Source organism: Populus alba, chromosome 15 (assembly GCF_005239225.2).
Source record: "Populus alba chromosome 15, ASM523922v2, whole genome shotgun sequence".
In the NCBI taxonomy this organism is placed as follows: Eukaryota; Viridiplantae; Streptophyta; class Magnoliopsida; order Malpighiales; family Salicaceae; genus Populus; species Populus alba.
In genome coordinates this window covers 12,079,291-12,099,965 of record NC_133298.1, presented here as the reverse complement: position 1 = coordinate 12,099,965, position 20,675 = coordinate 12,079,291, and the positions used below count along the sequence as shown (strand labels likewise).

General features: G+C 31.2%; 1 protein-coding gene across 3 annotated transcripts; it reads left to right on the top strand.

Annotated features, from left to right (window-relative positions):
* The first annotated feature begins 14,402 nt into the window (after positions 1 to 14,402).
* On the top strand, positions 14,403 to 18,432 carry LOC118033386 (chaperone protein ClpB1-like). 3 transcript variants are annotated; one of them, XM_073404866.1, is made up of 7 exons: positions 14,403 to 14,634; positions 14,902 to 16,075; positions 16,242 to 16,423; positions 16,519 to 17,144; positions 17,232 to 17,511; positions 17,629 to 17,826; positions 17,911 to 18,432. In XM_073404866.1, exons 2-7 carry the CDS (start codon positions 14,923 to 14,925, stop codon positions 18,214 to 18,216), a joined length of 2,745 nt encoding a protein of 914 aa, XP_073260967.1. In that variant the 5' UTR covers positions 14,403 to 14,634; positions 14,902 to 14,922; the 3' UTR covers positions 18,217 to 18,432. The 3 variants fall into 3 exon arrangements, with proteins under 3 accessions (XP_073260967.1, XP_073260968.1, XP_034894233.1); XM_073404867.1 differs by having other exon boundaries at positions 14,898 to 16,075; XM_035038342.2 differs by having other exon boundaries at positions 14,404 to 14,634; positions 14,861 to 16,075.
* Positions 18,433 to 20,675: the final 2,243 nt, after the last annotated feature.

Sequence of the window (20,675 nt, the reverse complement as noted above, 5' to 3'; positions counted from 1 at the left end):
TTTGAAAGGCTGGTTAAAAGATCAAGATGGTAGCATTGTCATTATTGGACTTGATGGTCCCTACAATTACAAGATTTGAGTGCCATTATTTTTATTCTTTTGGATTGATTATTCTTTTCCCTTTTGTGCTGGCATGCATGCTGAAGAGTTGATTTCACTTGTCTTTTTTTAGTATTTTAATTTAAAAAATGGCCCCGTTATTATTTTTTTAAACCCAGAATTCAGAGAAAAAAAAAAGTTATTCTTTTACTTATCTACAATATTATTTAGAATAGATCATCTAGATTAATCCTGTTACTAAAGTCATTGTCCTAGTAACTATTATAAATTTTTTTTAAATATAAAAAAATACTAGAATGTTAAAGATATCTAAAAAAATTATGTTCTCAGTTCAATTTGATCAACTCATGGTTATTTTGAGATTTTTAACCCTTTCATTTATCATTATGAGTTTTCATTATAACTTGATTTTAATCCTTGTCTTGATAACTTTTTTTTTTTTCTAAAAAAATGTAAAAATATAAAAAATTCAAAGAAAAATGTGTTCCGAACATTTTGACTTCTCGAACATTTCACTATTTTTAACATTTTTATTTATTATTTTCGAGTTAATGATTGTAAAAGTTGGGATATTATAAAGATAAAAAAAAACAATCCTTTTCTTTTTGATGTCTGACAAATATGAAAAACTCTTCCCTTCATCCCCTCATGTTATTTTATCTCGACTAAATAAGTCATAAAAACACTTGTTGACTTTCAAGTTTTTGCCTACAAAATGAGTGAAAAAGGATACATTTCAGTCTGAGTTTTTGCTACCAACATCACATAAAATTCCAAGACTAAACCCTTGTACTTCTTGTTGTGTTTTTGGGCTTGTAAACTTGGTACAAACATGTGAAAAGAAAAAAAAATCCTTATATTTTTTTTTGCACATCATGCTAAGAAATGTGACCTTATAGTCTATGTTTTTTGAAAAAACAATCCATAAAATCATAGTCTTTTCATTCTATTTTACAATTGCAAGATCAAGCCAAAATAACACCATTTTTGCTCTTCATTTAAGTTGGAAAAAAAAACCCCCTAAAGGCCCCTTTCATGCTACAAATTTTATACATTTTTCCATGCCAAATGTACTATCTTTACACAATGTTTATTATAGCAAAACATGCTCCTCACACCTTCGATTAAAAAGAAAAATACAACAAAAAATACACTACACAAAACATCTAAAAACCCCGACCATCACAATCATTTTACAGATGCAACAAAACAACCCTTTTATCCTATTTTATAGTTATCAAACCAAGCAATAAAAAACCTTGCTTATAACCGGATGCGATAAAATCCCAAAAAACTCCTTTCAAAGCCATGAACCATGATGCAAAGATGTGACAAAAAAGCTTGGCTCATATTGTTGTATGAAGAGAGATGGACATACGAGATTTTTATGGAGGAATCAAAGACCAACATTGAGTATTGAAGGAGTCTCTAGATATTTCCTCGAGGACTATAAAAAAAGAGTAAATAGTGGGAAAAGAAGGAGAAAAAGAAAAAAAGAAGCAAGCTGAACTAGTTAGAAACGAGAGGGGAGATGCTAAAATAGAAACACAAAGAAAACAATAAGTAAAAACAAAATAAAAAGAAAAAGGAAAATAGGATATACATTAAATGAGAGTAAATAAATATCAATTAAAAGAGAGGGGATTAGAAAAAGCTGAAAAAAATGAAAAGACATCAATATACATAAATTATAGAGATTCAACATAAGAAACCTTGTAAAGGTTGTTAAGAAGACCTGCAAAAAAAGAAGAAGGAAACAATAATAGATATACATTACAACAATAGAAACATTCTTGCCAGGTTTTAGAGTAGCAATTTTTCACCCTCACGACAGAAACAATAACAATACTTTTATAATAGCGACAAAATCTTCATCCTGGTATGAGTTCACATCCTCTTTGAGATAAATATCTTTATTTATGTCTCTCTTGAATGCTACATGTTTGAATGCACAACAATTTTAAATATTAGGAGTTAAGAATAACAAAGAATGAAACTTCTTTTTGGAGTATATGGTGTCAAACATGTGGTCTAAATATGAAGGTAAAGTTTTTTCTCTCTGTTTTTTTATAAGATCAACACTCGAGTGTGAGAAATCTTTTAGATTTTGTGTCATCACATGGTTTTTGATGTGCTTTGGATCTTGGTCTTGTTTTATAAGAAGAGTAATAGCTTTTGAAGTCACAACTTATGCCTAGTTTGGTTGTATATGACAAGAGTGTCACTTTTCTTTTAGCTCATATACATAATTCATATAATAAGTAAATAATATATGGATTTTAATTTTAATTTTGTATTTTTAAATTAAGCTAATCACATGTTTATTGAACTTAAACCCTCTATTGATTTGTTATTATCCTATCTTCCTTACATTTATATACTCATATTAGAAATAAAAAATAAATCAATGATTTTTTGTTATGTTGATGATGTTTTGATTAACTTTTTCAATTGGTTAGGTTGACATGTCTTCTAGTTTTACATATCAACGTGGATGTAATATTTGATTTTTAAACTTAAGTGATATCAGAAATGCATCGATGAGTTTTCCTCAAGATTTAATCAAGTTTTGTTTATGCTTTTAATAAAGATAGTTTTATGAGTCAACACCTATATATTTTACCTTTCATCATCGCCATCCAACAATTCTAATTATACATCTTTTTAAATTCATTTCATATCACCATTAAATATAACTAACAATTAATAAGCAAAACCATGAATTTAAGTTACTAACTTGATACTTGAGATAAATTTAAGCACATCTCCAAATGTAAATATTAAGATACAATTCATGAAATTTAAAAGAGTTATACATACCATCTCAAAACATACTACTTAACATGTCTTTTTTTTACAACCATTACCTAGAACTATTAATAGATAACCTATCAGGTCCTGTTACTCTTGTCTGAACTGAGAAGAACCTAAAGACATAATATTTACATCATAGAAAGAATATTATGCAATGTTGGTTGAAACACAACAACAAGAGAGATATGCTTTTTCTTTCAAATCATCATGCATTAATTTAACACAATTAAACATACACATATGATATCCATAATTCTCTCAATTTCCACCATTGTTGCGGTTCTTAGTATCTTTTTTATATTAATTTTTATTTCAATTCCTGGCATAATTTTTCATATGTTGCTATCTATTCTAAGTTTCTAACCCAATTGATCTAAATAATATTCAATTTGCATTTCCCTCAAATTTCCTCAAGAATCCGAATTCAAAATTCAAGAATTTTAGTATCAATTCTATTTGTCTTCATTTAAACTTGTAGATTTAGGTTTAAAACTCACTTGACAATAAAATGAACTTTGAATGCTAACCAGTAAAAAATATTTCCACCCCTCTTCCTTCTCCCTCCCTCCCTCTCTCTCTCTCCCCAGGACTCTATTTCTCTCACTTGTGTTTCTTTTGATTCTTGTGATTAATAGGTTGAACCACTCATCTCTCTATTATTTTAGCTTTAAACCTTGAATTCTCACAAGTTTTTGGTGTAAAAATTACAAGGAAGCAAGAAGTTCTCCATTTTCTTTTCTTTTTAGTAGAATTTGTAGTTTAAGAAATGTGATCTTATAGTTTATGTTTTATTGAAAAAACAATCCATAAAATCATAGCCCTTTCATTCTATTTGACAACTACAAGATCAAGCCAAAACAACACCATTTTGTTCTTCATTTAAGCTAGAAAAAAAAACCCCACTAAAGGCCCCATTTCATGCTATAAATTTTATACATTTTGCCATACCAAATGTACTATCTTTACTATTGCAAAACACACTCCTTACACCTTTGATTGAAGACAAAACAACAACAAAATATACACCACGCAAAACATGTAAAAACCCTAACCATCACAATTATTTTACAGATGCAACAACACAACCCTTTTATCCTATTTTATAGCCATCAAACCAAGCAATAAAAAACCCTGCTTATAACCAGATGCGATAAAATCTTAGAAAACTCCTTTCAAAGCCATGAACCACGATGCAAAGATGTTACAAAAAAGCTTGGCTTATATTGTTGTATAAAGAGAGATGGACATATGAGATTCTTATGGAGGAATCAAAGACCAACACTGAGTATTAAAGGAGTCTCTAGGTATTTTCTTGATGACTATAAAAAAAGAGTAAATAGTGGGAAAAGAAAGAGAAAAAGAATAAAGAAACAAGCTAAAACAGTTAGAAAAGAGAGGGGAGAGGCTAAAATAAAAACACAAAAAACAATAAGAAAAAACAAAATGAAAAGAAAAGGAAAAATAGGATATACATGAAATTAGGGTAGATAGATATCAATTAAGACAGAGGGGATTAAAAAAAATCTAATATAAAAAAAGAAAAAAAATGAGAAGACATCAGTATATGTTCTTCTCATTACAGAAGTTATGGAGATTCAACATAAAAAAGCTTGCAAGGGCTGTCAAGAAGGCCTGCAAAAAAAGAAAGGAAACAATAATGGATATACATTACAACAATAGAGACATTCTTGCCAGGTTTTAGAGTAGCAATTTTTCATCCTCATGACATAAACAAAAACAATACTTTCACAACAGGAACAACAACTTCATCCAGGTATGAGTTCATATCCTCTTTGAGATAAATATCTTTGTTTATGTCTCTCTTAGATGCTACATGTTTGAATGCACCTCAATTTTAAATATTAGATGTTAAGAATAACAAAGAATGAAACTTTTCTTTAAAGCATATGGTGTCAAACATGTGGTCTAAACATGAAGGTAAAGTTCTCTCTCTATTTTTTTTAATAAGTTCAAAACTCGAGTGTGAGAAGTCTTTTAGATTTTGTGTCATCACATGGTTTTTTTAATGTGCTTTGAATCTTTGTCTTGTTTTATAAGAAGAGTAATAGCTTTTGAAGTCACAACTTATGCCTAGTTCGGTCATATATGACTAGGGGTGAGCATTTTCGGTTCGGTCCGGTTTTTACCAAAAAACTAACCAAACTGATTTATTTATTCATTTTGAAATCAAAACCAAAACCAAACCAAAATCGGTTTAAACTGACCAGTTTTGATGCGGTTCGGTTAGGTTAATTGAAAGGAAAAACCAGAAAAAATCGATTTCATCTTGGCCAAGCATATCGAGCAGGTTTTCTGAATCAAGAAGCCAGAAAGAACAAGAGTCAAATGAAAATTTGAAAAAAATAATTCTCACAACATCCATTACAGTAATTGCAACATGAGCATATTATGGAAAATCAACAACCTTGTAAATAAATATAGAAAATGAATACATAATAGATCTACAGAAATCAGAAAAAAAAAGTAATCAGGGACAAAAATTAAGAGATAAAGATTGGAGAGAGGGGGGCTCTAAAGCTGTTGTTTAGTTAATCCATGAACTTAATCGACTATACTTAAACAAAAGGATAAAAAGATTGAGAGATGAAAGATAATGATGGTTCGTTCACCAGATCTACTTTGGGGGAGGAGGGGGGTTGTGTTTAAAGCTTCAAGGAAAGGTTGAGAGAGATGAAAGATGAAGATGTTGAGTGGGGGTTGTGAGAAAGGTTGAGAGATGAGAGATGAAGATGGGAGGCTATGATGGGGGGCTGTGAGAAAGGTTAAGGGAAAAGAGATGAAGATGGGAGGGGGGGTGTGCTAAGAGATGAAGATTGAGAAACAAGGGCAAGAAAGGTTGAGAGTGAAGATGGGGGCGGGGGCGGGGGCTGTGTTGAGAGGTGAAGATTGTGAAACATGGGTGGTGGCTAGGGTTTAGAAAGGAGAAGGGGAAAGCTGAAAAGTAGGTATTTATAGTACTATTGATTTTTTTTATTTGAACCAGTTTGGTTTGGTTTGGTTTATTCGGTTTCAGCCTTTTAAAACCAAAACCGAATAGAATCGGCTTGTTTTTTAATTTTTATAATCGATTTAATCGGTTTTTTTTTATGATTTGGTTTTTTCAGTTATTTTTTTTTTCTGGTTTTCTCGGTTTAATCAGTTTTTTGGTTTTTTTGCTCACTCCTATATATGACAAGAGTGTCACTTTTCTTTTAGTTCATGTACATAATTCATACAACAAGTAAAAAGGATGTGGATTTTAATTTTAATTTTGTATTTCTAAATTAAGCTAATCACATGTTTAATGAACTTAAACCCTCTGCTGATTTGTTATTGTCCTATCTTCCTTACATTTATATATGCATATTATAAATGAAAAATAAATCAATGATTTTTTGTTATGTTGATGATATTTTGATTAATTTTTTTTTAATTGGTTAGGTCGACATGTCTTCTAGTTTTACAAATCAACGTGGATGTAATATTTTATTTTTAAACTCAAGTGAGATCAGAAATGGATCGACGAGTTTTCCTTAAGATTTAATCAAATTTTGTTTACGCTTTTAAAAAAGATAGTTTGATGAGTCTCCTAGTTTTAGGGATCAACGTGGACCTTACACTTAGTTTCTAAACTTAGAGTGTGTTTGGTATTGTGGTAGCTTTTGTGGTTGTGGTTTTAAAAAAGTTGTTTTTATAAAAAGTACTTTTAGTTGAGGTTGATTTGGTTAAAACTATGGTTGAAATTGAGGTTGAAGAAAAAGTAGTTTAATGTGTTTGGTTATACATGCTTTTCAAATTAAGGTTATAAAATTGAAATTGCGATCAAATTTATGCGATTTTTTTTTTCTAATTTATATAGTGTTATTAAACGATACTAAACAATAATTTTTAAGTAAACATAATTTAAAAAAAAATAATTTTTTTTAGGTTGGACACGGTTCAATAAACATTGTTCACATAAATAGCGGGGGTACATTCACATGAATAATAACCCTCCAGTGCCGGGTGAATCCACTTGGCAATATGCAGATGATTGCCAAGGAAATATTCTTACTTGAGCTGAGAAGGAAGGAAGTAAATAAGAAATTGGGTTGGCCCTTTTTCCTTTCCCTTGGCAGCAGCGGGCAAAAGTGAATTGAAAAACAACAATTTTCTGCTTCACAAAACCGGCGATGTAAACTTAATTTTTAGTGGGACCCATCTTTAAAATTTACGTTTCAAATGGTTACTAAACGATTATTTTTTGTGGTTGGAACGAAACTCAGTTCCAACCACAATACCAAACGGTCTCTTAAAGATATGTTGATGAGTTTTCATCAAGTTTTGTTTTTAAAGATTTTAACAGTTAAGTTAACGAGTCTCATAGTTTTAAGGACCTACACAAGCCTAACCCTGTGTTTTTTTTAACTTAAAATGAGCTCAAAATTATGTCAACAAGTTTTCATCAAGAATTTTACAAGTTTTGTTTAAGCTTTTTGAATGGTTAGGTCATTGAGTTTGCAAGTTTTAGGGTCCAACCTAGACTTAACACATGATTTAAACTTAAAGTGCATTTAAAATTACGTTGAAGAATTTTTGACGAGTTTTTGATAAGTTATTATCAAGTTTCATTTAATCCTTTTCAAATGGTTAAGTCAACAAGTCTTCTAATTTTGAAGACTGATGTAGGTTTAGTGAGATGTATTTCTTTACTAAAAATATAAAAATTAAATAAAACAATTGTTAAGTTGCGAGACTCTTGATTTAGGGTCTGACGCTAACTCAAACAAATGTCAATCAATAATAAATTAATCACAAATAAGCTTAGACATAAGTTGGACAATAAATGGCATGCATAAAACAACTTTATGAGAAAAAAACATAATGAAGATAACCTTTCTCCATAAATGATGTTGTAAGGGGGATGCTTATCTTCTTTTAAACATTATTAACTCTATACTTAAAATTTTGGAACCAGTGCATATTTTAGGATTCTTAACTTTCCTAAAACATAGGTGGAGACTCCATTTTCCATATTTTCCTTTACATTTAAAGGTCTAAATTATATCGGGTAGCGACAACATGACAACTCTATTATGGACCCTAGGGTTATGCCTATATGCCAGTGTTTTTTTTTTTCACTTCCTTTTTTGTCATTTATTTTTTAGCATTTATTTTATTTATATTGTCCAATGTTATTTAACTTTGTTGGATTGAATGTGCATACACATTATTTTTTAAGTTTTCACGCACTACAAAAACCAATAAAAGCTTTGGACGTGAGCTCGTATTTTTTAAGATTAGTTAGGAAGACTTAAGTAGTGAGTATGACTTATATCCAATCATGCTCATTTGTACTTTTACTAAGATTGGAACTCACTTTATACATGAAAAAAACATAAGGTTAAGAGGTTGGGTTACTCTATTAGTAATTTAGATAATTTAGAAACCTAAAAAATCTTTAGTGATAGACGAGTTGAGCCAAAACTTTTATAAGATATACATTTGACAAGACATAAATCATATCAAAACATCTCATTTTTATAGTGCTTATGTTAACGTTGCTATTTGTCTACCGATCCTTACAAGTGTGAGATGTTGAGACTTGTTATAACACCTCCATTATTATATATTCAAGTTTCAAACTAATTTCTTTATAGATCAAATGATTACTGTAATTTTTCTTTTTCTTCTTAATAACCATTTCTAGTTTATTCTCATTTTTGAATATTGTCTCTTATTTTTACCAGAATTTCGGCAGAGTTTTCCTATAAATCAAAATAATCCTAATCTTTATATTCTTGAAAATAAGCAAACAATGACAACATATGAACTTGATCCAATCATCTTGGATCTCAATTTGACATCAACACCTATAATTTTCACCTTTCATCATTGCCATTCAACAATTCCAATTATGCATTTTTTTAAATTCATTTCATATCACCATTAAATATAATTAACAATTAATATGCAAAACCATGAATTTAAGTTACTAACTTAATACTTGAGATAAATTTAAGTGCATCTCCAAATGTAAATATTAAGATACAATTTATGAAATTTAAGAAAGTTATACATACTATCTCAAAATATACTACTTAACATGCTTTTTATTACAACCATTACCTAGAACTATTAATAAATAACCTATCAGGCCCTACTATTCCTTTCTTGAGTGAGAAGAACCTGAAAATATAATATTTACATAATAAAAAGAATATTATGAAATGTTTGCCGAAACACACACAACAAGAGTGATATGCCTTTTCTTTCAAATCATCATTAATAAATCATCATGCATTAATTTAACACAATTAAACATACACATATGAAAATCCACAATTCTCTCAATTTCCACCATTGTTGCTGGTTCTTAGTATCTTTTTTATATTAAGTTTTATTTCAATTCCTGGCATAATTTTTCATATGTTGCCATCTACTATAAGTTTCTAACCCAATTGATCTAAATAACATTCAATTTGCATTTCTCTCAAATTTTCTCAAGAACCCTAATTTAATATTCAAGAATTTTAGTATTAATTCTATTTGTCTTCATTTAAGCTTGTATATTTAAATTTAAAACTCCTTAACTGACAATAAAATGAACTTTGAATGCTAACCAATAAAAAATGTTTCCATTCCTCTTCCTTCTCCCTCTAATTTATAATGCCTCTCTCTATGACTTTGTTTCTATCACTTGAGTTTCTTTTGATTCTTGTGGTTGATAGGTTGAACCACTCATCTCCTTATTATTTTAGCTTTGAACCTTGAATTCTCCCAAGTTTTTGGTGTAAAAATTGCAAGAAAGCAAGAAACTCTCCATTTTCTTTTCGTTTCAGTGGAATCAGTTGTTTAAGGAGAGGAAGGAGCTGAAATTTCAATTTTATCCATTTATTTATGAAAATGTCATTAATAAGTCTATATTTTAATTTTTTGTATGACTGTTGACATTATTGTATGATATTTATGAATTTTTATTGCCCTAAAATTCTAACATAAGATATAATATTTTGTCAGGCAACTCCCCGTAAAATTTTAACTTGATATGACTGTTGGATTAAGAGTTATTCAATAGTATAAAAGTAGTCGGTAGGTGATTTTACATAAAAATCTGAATTTTCTTGTGTCATACTTGCATGGATCGAATAAGTTATGCTACTAAATCCTTGAGACCACTTCATTATTCCAAAATATAGTTATTTTACCTTTTTATCATTTAGTTTATTTATAGTCTTATTATCGTTTCACGGTAATGTTATCGATTTTCAATCGAGATTTGCACCAATATTTTTTTTTTAAACTTGGGGGTTTACATTTTCTCCTCTGAATAAAAATTTCATCCCTAAATTTTTTTTAATACCTGAGTTCAAGAATAGTTTTGGGTACTTTTTTCTCATTTAATATTCCATCTTCCAAATTTTTTTTTTTTTTTTTAAGAGTTTCTTTATAATACTTTTGACTATTGAAATTTTCTTGTTTCCAAGTTCCTTTTCACCATGATCCAAAATCCTTATTGGTTTTATTTACAAAGTCAAGTCTTCTTTTATTTCTAAAGGATCTTGAATTAAAACTCTGGCATGATCTTATGGTTTTACCTTAGTCTTTTGCAATAAAGATACATGGAACACATCTTCTATCTTTACCAAATTTTAGGGGAGTGTTAGCTTGTGGGCAATTGGTTTTATCCTTGTTTTGATCTCAAAAGGCCCAATATACCTTGGAGTCAGCTTTCTTTTCAATCCAAATTACATAATGTTCTTCTAAGGCACAACCTTGAGGACCTGTTTTATAATAACAAGTCTTATGATATAAATATCATTAATTTATGGTAAATGTTCATTTTAAATATATGCATATCTCACAATTCAAAAGATTGATTGATGTGAATAACTATTGAAAGTGAAAGGACAAAAAAAGGGCTAAGCTTAGAAAATAGATGCTGGTTCAATTCAAACTGGAACATCATTAAGTCATTGGGTCATATCTAGAGCTGTATGTCTTGGATTCCAGCCTAATTTATATGGATAGAAAGCTAAGACATAGACCTAAAACATTCATGAAGAGTCTAAGACTCAACTTTGCCATTATGGAGTCCAAATATTATCTTCACAATAGAATATCAAATCTGTCCTGTAGCCTAGACACTGTTCAGTGTTCAATCCATATCTTGGGTTCTTAAGTCTAAATGAACTCATTCTTCTTTAGATGGAAAGCTAATACAGATTCCTACAACTTTCATAAAGACCACTTTGTCAAATTCTGATTGTGGAAATATCATTTCATCTAGAAAACAAATCCATACTTAAACCACCAAGTCATTAGTTGGCCACTAATTCAATAGTTAATTACCAAATGAATAGTTTTTTTGGCCTATAAAAGGAGGCATTTGCCATTCATTTAGGCATCTTGATTTTTAGATCAAGATCATTTTCTTGCTTTCTCTCTTTGTAATGTTCAAGTTTTCTTTCAAGTTATATTGATTTCTTGTTCATGCCTTTCATTTTCTTTACTATATTTAATTAACTATATTCTTATCTTATTTATTTCGTTGATGTGTTCTTAATGAACACACCAAACTTTATTAGATTTCCAAGAAACAATCAAAATTAATCTCAATTTGGACACACAGTTTTCGATTCACTTTGGAGCCATCTCCATCTTTTCTCTTTGTTTTCTTCTGATTATTTAGGGCTTTGAATTGAGAGAGAGAGAGAGAGAGAGAGAGAGAGAGAGAGATGTTGGAAAGTTTTGGAGCTCGAAGACGCCGTGGCTTTTGCACTCCAAAACGAAAGCATTTTTACTTTGGTTGACAACATGGTGTTTGTGAATATTATGAAAACATCCAAAGAAGCCAGAAGAGGTTTAATGTGAACCATTGTATTATTTAAGTGCAACTATGATGTATTTTGAGTGTGGTTGTGATTGTTTTTTAAAGTGTTTTTTTTGTTTGAAAAGATATTAAAATAATATATTTTTTTGTTTTTTTAAAATTATTTTTAATTTTAGCGCATTAAAATAATTAGGAAACACAAAAAAAAATAATATTAATTTGAAATAAATTAAAAAAATACAAAAAATTCAATTTTTTTAAAAGCGATTATGAAATGCTAAAACTAATGGTTAGATTTTCTAAGTAATTCTATTTGTTCAGAAAATATTAGTTCCAATTGATTTTAGAAGAGTAAATTAATATTTAATCCATGAAATAATTAGTTAACCAATCTTTTTAAGAATCTAACATTAAGTTCCTATATAAATAATATCTGATTGTAATTTAACTTGATATTTTTGTTGGTTTTTCATTACAAGTATTTTTTTTTCTTATAACATCCTTCATTTTTATATCATCACATGCACTACATAGAGTGGTGAAGTTATCTCCTAAAATTAAAAAGAAAATTTTAGATTTAATTATAGAATTATAATTATAAAGTTTAAAAAGCTTGCTACGTAAATTATGATTATTATGAAAATAAATGGTTTGCAGGAATCCGGCATGGAGATTAACTATGTAAGAAAAAAACATATCACTCTCAGTACATCATACCTAAGTTGATCCAAGTTGATCGATTATTTTTCTAGATCATATTTCTATCGTTGATCTTATTTCAATTTTTTCTAATTAAATTTATTATTTATTATTTTAATTTAATATATATTATAAATTTGTTTAAGATAGTGAAATGTTAGAAAAGGAGCGTGGGGCACAATTTCTTAATCAAGAAATTTGAAAAGTATTTTGTTCTAGGTTAATTGAGGAGATTCTATTATTTGATTTTTTTCTACCACCGATTTAATTATTTATTCATTCTTTTAATATTGTCTATAATATAAACTACATGACTTTTTTTTATTGTAGATCTTCCTCCTCTTTACCTTCTCATAATTAACTTTTGATTGTAATATTGTTTTTAATTTTATATATAATTGAATCTTTTTAGCACTTAATAGTATTTTTTTTTTAGAGAAAATGTTGGCTCAAAGGCATAAAAATTGAAGTAAAAAAGTCGAGTAATATAGATGGTTTTTTAGAATTTATTTGAAAAGTATATTTTAGACCCTTAATCTTTTTAATCCATTAGTTTATCGGTGATTTTAATTTTTAAAAAAATTAATTTAATATCAAATTTTATTTTCATTATTTTTTAGTATTTTTTAGGTATGAGGAGAAAGAAAGAGTCTTATTGGATTTTGGTTTAAAGAGAAAAATTATCGTTGTAATGATTTTAATCACTAAAATAATTGATTTTTGTATTAAACAGTTCCATATAATGAGAAAAGTTTTAATTGGATGTTTTTTGGACCTTGAAAGTGCATGAAAAAAGTGGTATGAGCTTAAGAAGATTTTTTGGGTTGATTTTGGGTTTTAAAGCAGTTTGTTTCATTTTTTAAGATTATGACTTTGTTTAACAAGGTTTATAGAATGTTATTTTAGGTTAAAAATATGTTGAAAACGAGTTTTTAAAAAAATAACCAACAATTCTATTTTTCCAGCCACTATAATAACCAAAATTTGAAGATTTCAGATGAAGCATCATATATTTTTTTGTTAAAGAATGGAGCCGACAATGCGTCGCCCTCCCCATTAATTTTAGAAAAAAAAAAGGAGTCAAGGAATCACGTGAGAGAAAAATTTTCTTTGTGAGCCAGGTGCTAAGCTTGGCTTACTAGGCCCAGAGTGCCCGGCCTTATCTTTTTTTTTTTTTTTTTTTTTTTTAAATAAATTACAACTTTTTATATTTATATTTTTAAAAAAAATGTTTTAATTTATATTTTGATTAATTCTTTTTCTACGTGCTTTTTTAGACTTTTTAAAATAAAATTATTTTTTTATTTTATACTAAGCGTGTATAATTTTTTATGAGGTTAGTGTGATTCGTCTATAATTTTTTTTTATATATAGATTAACTTTATATTGAAAATTAAAAACATATATATTTTTTTATAATATTTTTAATATGCACAACATTGCATAATTTTTTTATTTAATAAATTTTATGTGTGTCTTGATTTATATTAGAGATCAATTTCATGAATAAATTCACTAAACATAATCAAGTAAATGACCGGTATCAAATTACTATATTGCGATATTAAACCCTATTTATTTTTATGTTTTAAAAATATTTTTGAAAAATTTTAAAATTTTTTTATTTTTTTATTTACTTAAAATAAATATATTTTGGTGTTTTTAATTATTTTTATGCGTTGACATCAAAAATAACTTTTAAAAAATAAAAAATATTATTTTAATAGTTTTTTAAATGAAAAATATTTTGATAAACAATTACAACTACATTTTAAAATAAAATATAAATATATTGGCCACCATCTGTCTTTTAATTTTTTATTTTTTTTATTTACATAAATTATTAATTTTTTTTTAATTAAATACATTTTTACTTTATATTTTTAATTGTTTTAGAAAAGAACCAGGTCAGAGTTTTTTTTTTTTTTTTTTTTTTTTTTTTAAAGATAAGTTTACGACTAGTTATTACTGCTAGGGACAAGACGGGAGGGGAGAGGTGTGAGAGCATGCGAGCATATGTTTTTCCATACCTATCTAGTAGTTTCTAGTGCCTCGTATCTACTGGTTCCAGATGTCTCTCTTCTCTTCAAAACACACCTCAATCCCATCGTTTTCGCTTCATTCTAAGCAGCAAAAAAAAGAGAGGGCCAAACTCAACTCGGAAACAGATTCAACAATCGAAGATCCAGCTCTAGTTTTAGGGCAAGGAGCTAGTTGAAAGAAAGACATCCGTTTCGTTAACTGATCAGGTACGCAGAAATTAGAATTACACTTTCCATCTCCTTAATCTCGTTTTCTAGTTTTAGCGCTTTTCTGTTCTGTGCTTTTCGCATTCCGAACGGCGACAGCAACGCTTTTTTATTTTCTTTTATTCTTATTGCAAGTATACCTGCTAGTGGCTAGTAGTTGTAATACAACTATATTGTATTCTTGGAAAAATCTTACATGGCTGTCGTGTTTATCTCTCATGATCAGTTCCAAAACCGTTGTCGTTGGTTTCCTTCGCTTGAAGAAAGGACTTTGAAGTTAAAGAATCAATGGATCCTGGAAAGTTCACACACAAGACCAACGAGGCCCTTGCAACAGCTCACGAATTGACAGTGGGTGCTGGTCATGCCCAGATAACCCCATTACATCTTGCTGTGGCCCTTATTTCAGACCCTAGTGGAATCTTGAGACAAGCGGTTGCCAATGCCGGTGATGGTGAGAATACTGCGCAGGCAGCAGAAAGAGTTTTCAATAAAGTCCTGAAGAAACTCCCTTCTCAGTCTCCACCTCCTGATGAAGTTCCGCCCAGCACTAGTCTTATTAAGGTGATAAGGCGTTCTCAAGCGTTACAAAAATCACGCGGGGACTCCTATTTGGCTGTTGATCAGATGATCTTAGGCCTTCTCGAGGACTCCCAAATAAGAGATTTGTTGAAAGAAGTCGGAGTTTCCGCTTCCACAGTGAAATCCGAGGTAGAGAAACTCCGAGGAAAGGAAGGGAAGAAGGTGGAGAATGCTTCTGGGGATACTAATTTTCAGGCATTGAAGACTTATGGGAGAGATCTTGTGGAAGATGCGGGAAAGCTTGATCCTGTTATTGGAAGAGATGAGGAGATCAGGAGGGTTGTCAGGATTCTGTCACGGAGAACTAAGAACAACCCTGTCCTTATTGGAGAGCCAGGAGTTGGAAAAACCGCAGTTGCTGAAGGTTTGGCCCTAAGGATTGTGAGAGGGGATGTTCCAAGTAATCTTGCTGATGTCAGGCTCATTGCCTTGGATATGGGTGCCCTTGTTGCTGGCGCAAAATATAGAGGGGAATTTGAGGAGAGGTTAAAGGCCGTGTTGAAAGAAGTGGAGGAAGCTGAGGGCAAGGTGATTCTGTTTATTGATGAAATTCATCTTGTTCTAGGTGCGGGTCGAACAGAGGGGTCCATGGATGCCGCCAACCTTTTTAAGCCAATGCTTGCAAGAGGTCAGCTCAGGTGCATTGGTGCCACAACCCTGGAAGAGTACAGGAAGTATGTGGAGAAAGATGCTGCGTTTGAGAGGAGGTTCCAACAAGTCTATGTGGCTGAGCCCAGTGTTCCAGACACAATAAGCATTCTTCGAGGATTGAAAGAGAAGTATGAGGGTCATCATGGTGTTCGAATTCAGGACAGAGCCCTTGTGGTTGCAGCTCAATTATCAAGTCGATATATTACAGGTACGTTTTAACAGTTCAATTCCACTTCCAGGTTTTAATATGCACCAGTAATTTTGGAATTGGTGATTTTTATTGAAGGGTAGTATATTTTCATGCATAATTGATTGATATATTGGAATCATTTGGCGGGATAATAAATGCTGGTCTTTTCGGTTGATGTGTTTAGGTCGTCATCTGCCTGATAAGGCAATTGATTTAGTCGATGAAGCTTGCGCGAATGTGAGAGTCCAACTTGATAGTCAGCCTGAAGAAATTGATAGCCTTGAAAGGAAGAGAATGCAACTAGAAGTTGAACTTCATGCTCTTGAGAAGGAGAAGGATAAAGCTAGCAAAGCTCGACTGGCTGAAGTAAGAATCGCACCTTAAAAGAAGATCTGGAAATCAATTATGTACTGCTTTATATCTCTCTCGTGGTAAATCTGACAATATTGATACTTTTCCAGGTTGTAAAAGAACTTGACGACTTGAGAGACAAGCTTCAGCCCTTGTTGATGAAATACAAAAAGGAGAAAGAAAGGATTGATGAGATCAGGCGGCTCAAGCAGAAGAGAGAGGAGATACATTTCTCCATACAAGAGGCTGAAAGAAGATATGATTTGGCCAGAGTTGCTGATTTGCGCTACGGGGCGCTGGAGGAAGTGGAAGCTGCCATAGCACGTCTTGAAGGATCAACCACTGACGAGAACTTGATGCTGACAGAAACTGTCGGACCAGAACACATTGCAGAAGTAGTGAGTCGGTGGACTGGCATTCCTGTCACAAGGCTTGGCCAGAATGAGAAGGAGAGGCTAATCGGGCTTCCAGACAGGTTGCATCATAGAGTGGTAGGACAGGACCAAGCGGTCAATGCTGTTGCAGAGGCTGTGCTGAGGTCAAGGGCTGGTTTAGGCAGGCCTCAACAGCCGACTGGCTCATTTCTATTCTTGGGTCCAACTGGTGTTGGCAAGACTGAGCTAGCCAAGGCTCTTGCTGAACAGCTCTTTGATGATGAAAACCAACTAGTGAGGATCGATATGTCAGAGTACATGGAGCAACACTCAGTAGCTCGACTTATTGGTGCTCCTCCTGGGTAAGTACTTACTTCTCATCTATTTCTTTTTCTCTATTCTGTAAGGTTGCATGGCTAAAATATCTCACCCGTGTGTTTGTGTTTCAGGTATGTGGGACACGAGGAAGGTGGGCAGCTGACAGAGGCCGTGAGGCGGAGGCCTTATAGCGTCGTGCTGTTTGATGAAGTGGAGAAAGCTCACATTTCTGTCTTTAATACTCTTCTTCAAGTTCTTGATGATGGAAGGTTAACAGATGGTCAAGGCCGCACTGTAGATTTCAGAAACACAGTGATTATCATGACTTCCAACCTTGGAGCGGAGCACCTTCTGTCTGGACTGCTGGGCAAGTGTTCCATGCAAGTTGCTCGAGACAGAGTGATGCAAGAGGTAAGCTTAATGCTCTATAAATTCGGTCGTGCAGTCTTGATGGGTTTTGTCGTAGGCTTGTGGCTTGAAGAAAGTTGAGATATCAACTTGCTGTCATTTGTTGATTTTTTCTGACAGGTGAGAAAGCAGTTCAGGCCTGAGTTACTAAACCGGCTTGATGAGATAGTGGTTTTTGATCCACTCTCTCATGACCAACTGAGAAAGGTTTCAAGGTTACAAATGAAGGACGTTGCCAGCCGCCTTGCTGAGAGGGGCATTGCTTTGGCAGTTACAGATGCTGCCCTGGATCATATTTTGGCAGAAAGCTATGATCCCGTGAGTGTTCTTACACCATATTCTGTCACTTGTTATGTACTCTGTTTTGATGAAGGAGCTCACGTCGTCTATCTCTTGTTTTAGGTCTATGGTGCACGACCCATAAGGAGATGGCTCGAGAGGAAGGTGGTCACAGAGCTATCGAGAATGCTCGTGAGAGAAGAGATTGATGAGAACTCTACTGTGTACATAGATGCAGGCCCAGAGGGACAGGACTTGGTTTATCGTGTGGAGAAGAATGGTGGGCTCGTTAATGCAACCACTGGGCAGAAGACTGATGTTTTGATTCAAATTCCCAATGCCCCAAGGGATGATGCTGCCCAGAAAGTGAAAAAGATGAGAATTCAGGAGATTGTTGACAACGACGACGACGACGAGATGATTGAGTGAATTGCTCGTGTTTCAAGGGTTTGACATGTTAAATAACTTGTTTGCTCGAACATGGAGTTCAAGTTAGCATGTAATCAAGAGTGCTACCTCCGTAATGTTTCGAATGGTGGAATGTCTTAATTTTCTGAAGCCTCTGCTTAAGAATTTAAACATCGCTTTTGTTACTTGGTAATTCGGTGTGTAGATATTTTTTCAAGATAAATGTTTTTTTTTAAATAAGCTTTTACTATGCTTACAATATGTATTATTTTTTTCAATTCTTTTTCAGTATGATAATTTCTTGATTGTAGATTAGCTTTAATATTCTTTATGAGATGTATTTGAAAGGCTCAAGATGTCATCATTCCATACAGGATTGAGAGAGAGCCATCATTTTCATCGTTTTGGATTTGATTATTCTTTCCCCCCTTTGTGTTGGCGTGCATGTTCAAGAGTTGATCTCACTTTTTTAATTTAAAACTGGCTCCTATTTTTTTTTTTAAAACCCAGGATACAGAAGAAAAATGCTATTCTTTTCACCTATCCACCCACCACTAGGCAGCCACCTAGACAACAAAAATGGCATAATTTGGAATAGATCATCTAGATTAAGCTTGTATTAACCTTGTATTAATAATACATATTATTATACTTTCACTTAAAGTCTTTTTCAGTATGATAATTTCTTGATTGTGGATTTGCTTTAATATTCTTTATGAGTTGTATTTGAAAGGCTGATTAAAAGATCAAGATGCCAGCATTGTCATTATTAGACAAGATTTGAGTACATTTTTCATCCTTTTTGGATTGATTATTCGTTTCCCTTTGAGCTGGCACGCATGTTTAAGAGTTGATCTTACTTATCTTTTCTTAAAGCATATTTAATGGGAGATGCTATAAATAGATAAAATAACATTTTAAATAGTATAAATATGTGTATTCCAATAAAAAAAACCATTTGAAAAGCTAATTTTATCAGAGTGAAATAAGTTAGTGTTTTTTTTTTTAATGATTTTGATTTTATTTTTTTATTCCACATGGCTATATTTAATTGATTTATTATTTTGTTAGACCCATTTTGTTAATTTTAATTTTTTTGAGAGATATACAGGAATAAAAAAAAAAATGCATTTTAGCATTTCATTTGACTTTCCCATTGGAGTATGAAAAACAAGTAAAGAAAAATCAAAATTTTTTATTTTTTTTTTGGTTATCCATTTAGCAATTCCATTGGAGATGCTTTTAGTATTTTAATTTAAAAATGGCTTCATTATTATTTTTTAAACCTAGAATTCAAGAAAAAAAAAGCTATTCTTTCACCTATCCATCACCTATAGGCAACCACTTAAAACAACAAATATGATATCATTTAGAATAGATCATCTAGATTAATCCTATTCTCTAAACACGAGATAATCTTTAAAGTCACCTTTAAAACAACTAGTTTTTGTCCTTCTAGTAACTCCATTTTGATCCCATTTTTTTAAATTTTTTTTAAATATAAAAAAATGCAAGAATATGAAAGATATCTAAGAAAAATGTGTTCTCAACTCAATTTGGTCAACTCATGGCTATTTTATGATTTTTAACCCTTTTATTTATCATTTTAATGAGTTTTCATTATAACTCGATTTTGATGCTTGTCTTGATAATTTTTTTTTATAAAAAAAATACAAAAATATAAAAAGTTCAAAGAAAAATATGTTTCGGACACATTTTGACTTCTCGAGCATTTCACTATTTTTAACATTTTTGTTTATTATTTTCAAGTTAATGAGTTTGCAAAAGTTGATTTCTTTTTTTTAGAGTTTCTTTATAATACTTTTGACTATTAAAATTTTCTTGTTTCCAAGTTCTTTTTCGCCATGATCCAAAATTCATAGACGTTAGAGTTAGGAGTATCGTATTTTTTTGAAGAAATTTTGTTTCATACCTGAGTTGAAGAATAGTTTTGCGAGCAAGACCACATGGTAGCTGAAATTATACAAATAACATATGTAGTAAAGGAAAGAGTTGAATTCAAGCTCAAATATACTCAAATCTAGATCAATGGGTTGGTTAGATGAAATAAATGTTTTAAAAATAGTATTAGCAGTAAACAATGTTGGTCACATTGTTGGATAACCATTTGAGGGAGTTAGTTAACTCGATCATGCAAACTCTAATAGATGAGAGAGAGGCTGTAAGAAGGGAATCATAACATTAGGCTTCTGAAATCATATGTTATCACATGCAAGATGAAGATACTAATAATAATGTCATAAGATTAAAAGGCATAGGTCAACATGTTGTAGAGGGCCGATCCAATCTAAAAGAGAGAATCATGTGTTAATTTGGTTAGATTTGAGATGACATGAACAAACTCGTAGCATATCTAGGTTTAAAAGTGTGGAAATAATTAGCAAAGTAACTTTATTTAGGACATTGATTTTCATAAAAAGTTTGCATTGTATTACATAAGCTTTGTAAATTGTTGTTTT

What these genes read in the sequence shown, in the direction of transcription:
- LOC118033386 (XM_073404866.1), top strand. Translation starts at nt 14,923, where the DNA reads ATGGATCCTGGAAAGTTCACACACAAGACCAACGAGGCCCTTGCAACA. An exon ending in CTTATTGGTGCTCCTCCTGG is followed by an intron (nt 17,145 to 17,231) that starts GTAAGTACTTAC and finishes TTTGTGTTTCAG; the next exon opens with GTATGTGGGACACGAGGAAG. An exon ending in GAGACAGAGTGATGCAAGAG is followed by an intron (nt 17,512 to 17,628) that starts GTAAGCTTAATG and finishes TTTTTCTGACAG; the next exon opens with GTGAGAAAGCAGTTCAGGCC.